General features: G+C 35.5%; 1 protein-coding gene across 5 annotated transcripts in view; it reads right to left on the bottom strand.

Annotated features, from left to right (window-relative positions):
• Window positions 1-10969, bottom strand: part of Zdhhc20 (zinc finger DHHC-type palmitoyltransferase 20) — an 80157-nt gene that overhangs the window by 21321 nt on the left and 47867 nt on the right. For all 5 annotated transcript variants that reach the window (XR_007346968.1, XM_048801420.1, XM_048801421.1 and 2 more), the window contains exons 5-7: window positions 6708-6777; window positions 5521-5553; window positions 4648-4768 (exon numbers count right to left, since the gene is read on the bottom strand). Coding sequence is in view for 4 of the 5 variants with exons in the window: in XM_048801420.1 (XP_048657377.1) it covers window positions 4648-4768; window positions 5521-5553; window positions 6708-6777 (224 nt within the window). In the remaining variant the exon portion in view is untranslated. The remainder of the gene's footprint in view (window positions 1-4647; window positions 4769-5520; window positions 5554-6707; window positions 6778-10969) is intronic.

The following is a 10969-nucleotide window of genomic DNA, read 5'->3' as shown; positions in this document are numbered from 1 at the left end:
ACCAGGGATTGAACCCAGGGGCACTTGACTACTGAGCCACATCCCCAGCCTTATTTTGTATTTTTTAAATTTAGAGACAGGGTCTCACTGAGTTGTTTAATGCCTCACTTTTGCTGAGGCTGGCTTTGAACTCACAATCCTCCTGACTCAGCCTCCTGAGCTGCTGGGATTGCTGGCATGCACTACCAGGCCCAGCCCTAAAAACATTTCTTCTTAAATAACTGCTATTACATTCAAATGCTACTGAATTTTCTCACAGAAAAATATGAAATTATGCAATTTTGACTTTAATTATCTGGCACTGAATCCTCTTTAAATAGGGACACTATGTATGGCTAATGGGTTGTAAACTAAACAAACATGCCCAGCAAAGCAGGACAACAGAGGCCAAAATCTGGGTACTAAGACCACAGAGTTGGGATTGGTGCTCTCCTTAAATCCATACAAAGGTATTTTAAGTGCCAACAGCCTCTGGTTTTGTTTCCTGTGAGAGGATCAGTGCTGGGGATCTCAATAGTTCTATCACTGAGCTATAACCTCAGTCCAACTCCCTGGTTTTAAATACCCAAACTTTAAAAGGCTAATGATGTTTAAACAAAAATTCTTCTTAAATTTATTAGATAATTCCTGGAAACATAATTGTGCTCTGTGACTCAGGGCTTTAAATATGTTGACTACAGGGAGCAAGTAGACAGTGGATGCTGGGATGGACAGATCCAAGTGTTAATTCTGGCTTCCAATACTACTAAATAAGTGAACTTGGGTAGTTACGTAACTTCTCAATCTCAGTTAATAACTCTGAAAACCATAACTGATCCTCTGTATTAAACCACTTTTCTTGTTCTCTGTATTCCTGATGCTTTGCCTTATTAGAGTTTTGCTGACCTGGGGAGAGACCACCTTCCTTTCATATGCAAACTAACTAATCCAGAGCCCAAATTCCCAACTACCTCCTCCACCAGGCTACAGGGGGCAATACTCCTCTGTCCCATTTTTCAGGGCCAGGTCTAAGACAACTAGAGATGGCCAATCCTAAATCTGTTTTTGGCATTCCCAGAGAAACCACAAAACAGGTTCTGGCCCTCCCTCTTTATGCCTCCTAAATAACCAGGCCCTGAGAGGCTTCCCATCAAGGTGTGCCCTCTTTTGAAGACTATGAGTAAATAAATATCTTTGCAATGACAACTGGCTCCTGATTTATGGGCCTTACTATACCTAAATTAAAAACAACAACAACAACCAAAAAAAGCCGCGCATTTTAAAACATCTTCACAGGGGGCTGGAGTGGTAGAGCGCTCTGTTGGCCTAGCCCTGGCCCTGGGTTCGATCCTCAGCACCACATAAAAATAAATAAATAAAATAAAGGCTTTGTGTCCAACTACACCTAAAAAATGAATATTAAAAAAAAAAAAAATCTTCACAGGGTTTTTAGAAAGAACAAATGTGAAAGAACTTTTTAAACACAATAATTTCCCCTTCAAAAATCAAAGATTTAAATGTAAAAGTGAAAACAATAAAAAGTACCAGAAGAAAACTGGTGAATTTTTGCATAAACTTGCACTGAACAGGCAACAGTGAGAAATCATAAAAAGGCCATATTTATAAAAAAAAGAAGAAATTTAATTTTGATTAAAACAAAACAGCAGATATCAACAAAAAATGTGGAAAAAAATATTTATGACATGGGGTAGAAAAAGGATTAATATCTTTAGACATGCTTCATTATTCTCAATGAGTCCTTTGTGATACCTTGCAAATATCTTCTCCCAGACTTGCCTTTTCACTTCAAGAGCAGCTTTTTTTCTTTGCTGCACTGGAGAGTGAACCCAGGAGTGCTCTACCACTGAGCATCATCCCCACTCCACTCTTTTTTTTGAAACAGGATCTCACTAAGTTCCTCAGTCTGGTCTTAAACTTAGGATCCCTCCTGTCTCAGCCTCCTGAGTGGCTGGGGCAACAGGTATGAGCTACTGCATTTGGCTTTAAGAGCTGCCTTTTTATATATATATATACCTTTATTTATTTATTTTTATGTGGTGCTGAGGATGGAACCCAGTGCCTCATTCAAGGTGAGCACTGTATCCCTTGAGCCACAATCCCAGCCCCAAGAGCTGCTTTTTAATAAAAATTTATTTATTTATTTATTTATTTATTTTTAAGGAGACTGGGTCTTGCTCTGTTGCCCAGAATGACGTAAAACTCCAGGACTCAAGCAAACCTTCTGACTCAGCTTCCTGAGTAGCTAGGACTAAAGGCATACTATGGTGCCTAACTAAAAGAAATTCTTAATTTTAATGGAGTTCAATTTATACATCTATTCTTGCATGGTTAGTGGTTCCTATATTCTATTTAAGAAATGCTCATATACACCAAGATCAATAAGAAATTATTTGCTATGTAAATATTTGAACCTACCAGAAAACAATGGGCAAAGAACAAAAAAGAGATTTCACAAAAAAGACATGCTAATGGCTAGTAAACACATGCTCTTAGGCATATGCAAAATAAAAGGAGATTTTATATTTTGTTCATAAATTAGCAGGCACTAAATTGAATAAAGGGAGAGGATAAAGATGGAATTACAGGACAGATATGGCTTAGGAGTAGTAACGCTCCAAGGCACAATGAATTGGAAAAAACAAATTCAAAGACATTTACTGAATGTTTTCTAGCTCATCAAATATTTATACTAATTTAATCCTCACATCAATTCTATGAGATAAGTATTACTCAAAATTTTAATAATAAAAAAAATAAAATAAAGTTTAATTATTTTAACTGGCTAATATTTACTGAACATCTGCTGTGTGCCAGGTAGTACTCTATATCAATGAATGGAGGAAAAAAAAAAAACAAACACCTTTTTTTCTTTTTGGTATCAAGGATTGAACCCAGGCATGCTTAACCATTGAGCCATATCCCCCCAACACCCTGGGGGGGCACTTTTTTTTTTTTGAGACAAGGTATTTAAATTGCTTAGGACCATACTAAATTCCTGAGGCTGGCTTTGAACTTTCTATCCTCCTGCCTTAGCCTCCAGAGCCACTGGGATTACAATTACAGATGTGTACAATTACAGGTGGGTACCACAGTACCTAGCAAGGCAAAAATTCTTGCTTTCATGTATCTTAGATTATAAAAGATGTTTGTATTTAAACTAAGCCTGTTTCTTTTTCTAGTATACTACTTTGATTCTATGTTTAATAATGAAATAACAAAAATTCAAAGATGACATTAATTTTCCTACCCCAGCAATTGATAGGTTTGTATAGGTTTTGTTCCCATTATATCAGATAAACATAGGAAGAACAATGTAAGAAAATAACATGACATTGATTTGAGACATCTTCATCACGTCAATGTTTAAAAAAATAGCAACTAGAGATTAGGAACTAGGATTCAGCAGTGTTAAAGCTAGGGCTGAGGTGTGACTGTGAATGCCACAGAAGTACACATGACCACCAGGAACAATTAGAGATAATCAAGAATGTAGCAGCTAAGGATGGAACCTACATTTACGGAAGCTGAGAGAAAAGTGATATAAATAATAGCGAGAAAGTTAGAGGTTTAAATGAAGGGAGAGAGTTTTAATGTATTTTAAAATTATTTCTAAATTTTAATAAAATAGTACATGAACAAACAACAACAACAACAAATCAAACAATGCTAAAAAGCTATCACTGGAAAATAACAGTTTTCTACAGCACGGACAACAGGCAGCACCTTTACACATTTCTGGCATTTCCCCCCACCCAAAGAACATAATTAAATACTTTAAAATATTTAAACTTTATTAATTATTTTAATTAGATTGCTATCTGTACATTGCATACAAAATTTAATGGAAAACTGTAAAAACTATGTCTCTCTTCCTTATTGTCCTTCCAGAGGCAACTATCATTAGCAACTTTATTTATCTATCTATTTATTTATTTATTTTTGGTGGTGCTGGGGATTGATATGAGGCCAACACTCTACTAACTGAGCTATATCCCCAGCCCCTATTAGCAACTTTTTAATGCTTTCTTTCAGAAGACAGTATATGCTTATATTTATTTTCATATATAAATGGGAGCATACTGAATGTGTTCTTTTGGGGTCTTTTTCCCTCCATATAACACATCTCAAAGATCACATCATTTGTCATAAAGAGTTTCTTTATTCTTTCTTAAGCTATACTACATCCTCTGTATAGATACATAATAACTTAATTAGTCCCCTGTTGATAAAACATTTGATTGTTTTCAGCCATTTGCCATTTTTAAAAATGGTGGAAAATTTATACAGACAGGAAGCATGTTAGTGGGTGCCTGTAGCTGAGGATACCACTTTTACTGTAAAACTGTAATAAGTCTCATTAAGTCCAAGAAAGGCAATTATTTCCTTAAATTTGATATGCCTTTATTACAGTGTGGTTAAGTACAATTTGGATTACTAAAAGAAACTCACTATTTGTGGTGTAACGTACCTTTACTTATGAATAAATGTGTATAAAAAGGTAAACTGTAGCCTTGCCCTCTATACCATTATAAATTCTAGCTAGTAAAATTAATTATATCTACTTATAATGAAGAATAAAGTAATTCTTTAGAAACCCAACACCTTAAAAATATTTAATATATGTTTTAGGATAGAAAAAAGACTTACCGTCCAAAATTTTATAAAGTACTCTAAAACTGATATAGCCACGTAAAGGCAATATATTAGGGAATACAATAAAAACAGCATGAAGAATTTGTAATTAGAAAATCCCACACAGTTATTCACCCTAGAAGAATAAAGAAAGTCACACTATAAAAATAAGACAAAACACAAATTCATAGAAATAGAAAGATTCTAGAATGGAGGTTGTGAAGGGGAAGAGGGTGAAGGAAATGGGGAACTGGTTAATGAGAACAGAGTTGCAATTTTATAAGATTTAAAGTACTGGAGACTGTACAACAAGGTAAACACTACTGAAATATCTACTTAGGTATAACATGTTACTTTCTCACTTGTGAATAAGAACTAAATTCTTTCAAGTGGTTAAGACAGTAAATTTTATGTTATGTGTTTTTTGCCATAATAAAAAAAAGATAAGTCAGAAAACTTAAATTATTATTACTTGGAAGTAGCCATTTGTGAAGCAGGAAGCAGTATCTTAACTATGGATATGTGTTTTTAATGAATTCTAGAAGAAATACAGGATTTTAATGTTAATTCTTAACACACCAATATTTGGGGGTTAATAATATTAAAAAATATTTTTAAAGAAAAATATACAAATAATGTCCCTATGCATATAGGCAAATATATAAATAGATCAATCATAATATTTATAATTAAATTAACATTCAAAATATAAAATACTAGGGCTGGGAGTGTAGTTCAGCAATAGAACATATTTGGTATGCATGGGACCCTGGGTTTAATCCCTAGCACCAAAAAAAAAAAAAAAAAATTAAAATAATCATTCTAAAAATTCTCTCCTCCCACCTTTCCACCCTCTTATGCCATTTCCTCCATTTTTTTTATACATACCAAGGACAGTGATGATCCATCTTAAGAATACATCTAAGAAACAAATAAACATAAGAAAATCCATGCAGAAAAATTCCCTATTTTGTCATAATTTTATTTTATTTGACTTAAAAATTTCCCTTTAAAACTGTATCTTAGAGAACCAACAGAGAAACATCAGGGCAGAGATAATTTCTGGTATGGCTACAAGTACTTCTATGGTAAGAGGTCATAAATTTTTTACACTGGGAAGTAAGCTGAGAATATCCAGTTACACTGTATCACATTAAATGACATTTTACAATATATCAAAATGCATTCTATTGTCATAAATAACTAATTAAAAAAAGAAAAAAAATAACATTTTAATATTCAGATCTGAGGAAATACTTTGATTATTAGAGAAGTCTAGCTTGAAAATTTGCTGAAGGAGATAAAATGGAAAACAGATTATCCCTTTGTTATTTAAACATCTGCAGGTCATAAAAATAAAACTTTAGAATCAAATATGTAAAAACATTAACAGTGATGGGCTTAGACATGGTTATTTTTTCCATGTTTTATAAAACCCCCAATTTGCCCTTCTACTGGGATACATATTTTGTTTATATAAAATTAGACTATAGATCATCTCAAATAATACAATAAATGAGTAATCTAATACCTAGAAAGTTAAGTAGTTTGTCTAATTAAAAGTAAAGATTAGTGTGATTCCCATTTAATGATCTTTCTTTTAACATATCACCTTCTCACTTATGTATTAGAACTAAATTCTTTGAAATTTTTCTAGTTAAGATGTTAGGATGATAACTGAAAACAATTGTTAAGTTATTTTGGTGGTTTTTTAGGTTTTTAATATCAACATCAATTTAAAAAAGAAAAGAAAAGAATCAGAATAATCTTTCAAATCCAGGAAATAAAGTTTCTTTCTCAAGGGGATTATCAACTATTTGCTCATCAATATTACCTTAAGCACAAGCATAGAAAGCATACTTAAAAAAATCCTATAAACTAGACATGAAGCATATCAAAAATTACTTCTAGGTATATTCTAGCTTATATAAATATTTTTGTTAGTTCTCTGTGCATAGAAAATAAAGGAAGAGGATGAAATGCTTAAAGTATAAAATATGAAAAAAAATTCCTACCTCTCACTGTCACCAATATTCAGTGCTAGGTTTAAATAAAAGCAAACGAGGAACACTTACTTGTCACATGCTGAGCAGTGATGTGCCCGATCAGGTTTAATCAACTGACATTTTTCACAATATCTGATAGCTACATGAAAGAAAAGGAAGATGCTGAAGAAGGCACGAGCTTAACTAATTTGAACACAAATCTTAACATTTTAAAATGAAAAACTTCGGGAAATCAACAACTAATAATTTTAACCTAAAGTAAAAATGGACTGGAAAATTTCTCAAATGAAAATGTCAAGAAATAGAAAAGAACCTCAAAACTGTGTTATCCCAGCAGTTTTCAAATTAAAGTAAATCCAAAACACATGTTAAATGCAGAGGTAAGCAGTGCAACTAGTACAAAACTCAGATTTACTAAGTCCTAAACCCAGTGTTTTTCCTACTATACCACAATGTCTAAGGTAAAATATCAAATTTATATTATAAGGCATTCTATGGAACTTGGGTCTTGAAATTCTGAAACAGCTTTAATTAAAAAAATATATATTTTTTTCTGTCATCCCTACTTCCCCAAACAGAGAATACATTTTTAAGAAAAAACTGTTTCCCACTAAATTCTAATATATGCTACTATTGCCCAATTCATACATTCATTCATTCAAGATACTGAGCACCTTCTAGCTGCCAGATATTGTTCTAGGCAAAAATCTCTGCCTTCCACCATAAACATACATTGGAGAAAAGATAGCCTCTTCAACAAATGGGGCTGAGAAAACTGGAAATCCATATGTAGTAGATTGAAATTTAACCCCTATCGTCACCCTGCATACAATTCAACTTAAAAGTGGATCAAGGACCTAGGCATTACACACAAGATTCTGCACCTACTAGAAGAAAAATAGGTTCACCTCTCCATCATGTTGGTTTGGGAAATGATTTCCTCAATAAGAGTCCTAAAGCACAAGAAGTAAGATCAGGAATCAATAAATGGGATGGTATTGAACTAAAAAGCTGCTACACAGCAAAGAAAACAACCAAGAACGTGACAGAAAAAAAAAGAATCTTTGCCACCTGCACTTCAGATAGAGCATTAATCTCCAGGATATATAAAGAACTTAAAAATTAACACATACACACACACACATCAAAACAAACACACAAACAACCCAACAACAACAACAACAACAAAAAAACAACCCAAGGGGGCTAGGGTTGTGGCTCAGTGGTAGCGCGCTTGCCTAGCATGCGTGAGGCACTGGGTTTGAGTCTCAGCACCACATACAAATAAATAAAATAAAGGTGCATCAACAACTAAAAAAAAATACTTAAAAAAAACCCCAAATGACCCAATCAATAAATGCACAAAGGAACTGAACAGGCACTTCACAGAAGAACTACAAATGGTCAACAAGTATATGAAAAAATGTTCACTATCTCTAGCAATTACAGATATGCAAATTAAAACTACACTTGAGGGCTGGGGATATGGCTCAAGCGGTAGCATGCTTGCCTGGCATGCAAGTGGCCTGGGTTCGATCCTCAGCACCACATACAAAGATGTTGTGTCCGCCGAAAACTAAAAAGTAAATATTAAAAAAAAAAAAAAAAAAAACTACACTGAGATTTCATCTCACTCCAGTCAGAATGGCAACTGTCAAGAATACAAGTAATAATAAATGCTGGGAAGAATGTGGGGGAAAAGTGGGTGCAAACTGGTGCGACCACTCTGGAAAGCAGTATGGAGATTCCTTAGAAAATTTAGAATGGAACCACCATTTGACACAGTTATCTCACTCCTTGGTTTATACCCAAAGGATTTAAAATCAGCATACTAGAGTGACGCAGCGCCCTCAATGTTTACAGCAGCTCAAGTCAACAAAAGACAAGCCATAGAACCAACCTAGGTGTCCCTCAACAGATGAATGGGACCAAAAGCATTATACAGATTCAATACAATTCCAATCAAAATCCCAATGACATTCCTCATAAAAACAGAAAAAACAATCATGAAATTCATTTGGAAAAATAAGAGACCTAGAATAGCCAAAGAATTCTTTAGCAAGAAGAGTGAAGCAAGAGGCATCAAAACACCAGACCTTAAACTATATTATAGAGATATAGTAATAAAAAAATGGCATGGTATTGGCACCAAAATAGACATGTAGACCAATGGTACACAATAGAGGACAAAGAGACAAACCCATATAAATACAGTTATCTCATACTAGACAAAGGCACCAAAAACACTGGAGAAAAGACACCCTCTTCAACAAATGGTGCTGGGAAAACTGGAAATCCATATGCAGCAAAATAAAATTAAACATCTACCTTTCACCTTGCACAAAACTCAACTCAAAGTGGATCAAGGACCTAGGAATTAGACCAGAGACTCTGCACCTAATAGAAGAAAAAGCAAGTCCGAATCTTCATCATGTCAGCTTAGAACCAGACTTCCTAACAGACTCCTAAAGCATAAGAAATAAAATCAAGAATCAATAAAATGGGATGGATTCAAACTAAAAAGCTTCTTTGCAGCAAAGGAAACAATCAAGAAAGCGAATGGAGAGCCAACAGAATGGAAGAAAATATTTACAATGCGCACATCAGAGCATTAATCTCTAGGATATATAAAGAACTCAAAAAACTTAACACCAAAAAAATCCCAGTAGGAGCTGGGGTTGTAGCTCAGTGGCAGAGCACTTGCCTCGCACACGTGAGGCCCTGGGTTCAATCCCCAGCACCACATAAAAATAAACAAATAAAAATAAAGATATTGTGTCCATCTACAACTAAATAAATAATAAATAAATAAAAATTTAAAAAAACCCAAATAATCCAATCAAAAAATGAACTAAGGAAATGAGCGGACACTTCACAGAAGAAGAAATACAACTGATCAACATATATATGAAAAAATGTTCAACATCTCCATCAATTAGAGAAATGCAAATCAAAATTACTCTAAGATTTCATCTCACTCTAGTCAGAATGGCAAATATCAAGAATTCAATGCCCCCTCCCCCTGCGCCTGCAAGGTAGGTGGAACTGTGACCACCCACAGAACAGGCCCAGTGGCCCGCGGAGGGGCAGAGCTGCCAACCACGCCTGCAAGGTAGGCGGGCCTACGACCCACCAGCAGAACAGGCGCAGCGGCCTGCTGAGGGGCAGAGCCGCCCCCTCCCCCCGTGCCTGCAAGGTAGGCGGAACTGTGACCACCAACAGAACAGGCCCAGCAGCCCGCAGAGGGGCACAGCCGCCCCCTGCGCCTGCAAGGTAGGCGGACCTGTGACCCACCGGCCATTATGAAGTCAAACAACAACAAGTGCTGGCGAGGATGTGGGGAAAAGGGTACACTTGTACATTGCTGGTGGGACTGCAAATTGGTGCAGCCAATTTGGAAAGCAGTATGGAGATTTCTTGGAAAGCTGGGAACGGAACCACCATTTGACCCAGCTATTCCCCTTCTCGGTCTATTCCCTAAAGACCTAAAAAGAGCATGCTACAGGGACACTGCTACATCGATGTTCATAGCAGCACAATTCACAATAGCAAGACTGTGGAACCAACCTAGATGCCCTTCAATAGACGAATGGATAAAAAAAATGTGGCATTTATACACAATGGAGTATTACTCTGCATTAAAAAATGACAAAATCATAGAATTTACAGGGAAATGGATGGCATTAGAGCAGATTATGCTAAGTGAAGCTAGCCAATCCCTAAAAAACAAATGCCAAATGTCTTCTTTGATATAAGGAGAGTAACTAAGAACAGAGTAGGGACGAAGAGCATGAGAAGAAGATTAACATTAAACAGGGATGAGAGGTGGGAGGGAAAGGGAGAGAGAAGGGAAATTGCATGGAAATGGAAGGAGACCCTCAGGGTTATACAAAAGTACATACAAGAGGAAGTGAGGGGAAAGGGAAAAATAATACAAGGGGGACAAATGAATGACAGTAGAGGGGGCAGAGAGAGAAGAGGGGAGGGGAGGGGAGGGGGGATAGTAGAGGATAGGAAAGGCAGCAGAACACAACAGACACTAGTATGGCAATATGTAAATCAATGGATGTGTAACTGATGTGATTCTGCAATCTGTATATGGGGTAAAAATGGGAGCTCATAACCCACTTGAATCAAAGTGTGAAATATGATATATCAAGAACTATGTAATGTTTTGAACAGCCAACAATAAAAAATTAAAAAAAAAAAGAATTCAAGCAACAATGGGTGCTGGTGAAGACATAGGGAAAAAGATATACTGATTCATTTTTGGGGGGACTGCAAAATTTTGCAACCACTTTGGAAAGCAGTATGGAGATTCCTTAGAAAAT

Source organism: Marmota marmota, unplaced genomic scaffold, assembly GCF_001458135.2.
Source record: "Marmota marmota marmota unplaced genomic scaffold, marMar, whole genome shotgun sequence".
Lineage (NCBI taxonomy): Eukaryota > Metazoa > Chordata > Mammalia > Rodentia > Sciuridae > Marmota > Marmota marmota.
This window is presented reverse-complemented; position numbering and strand designations above follow the sequence as displayed.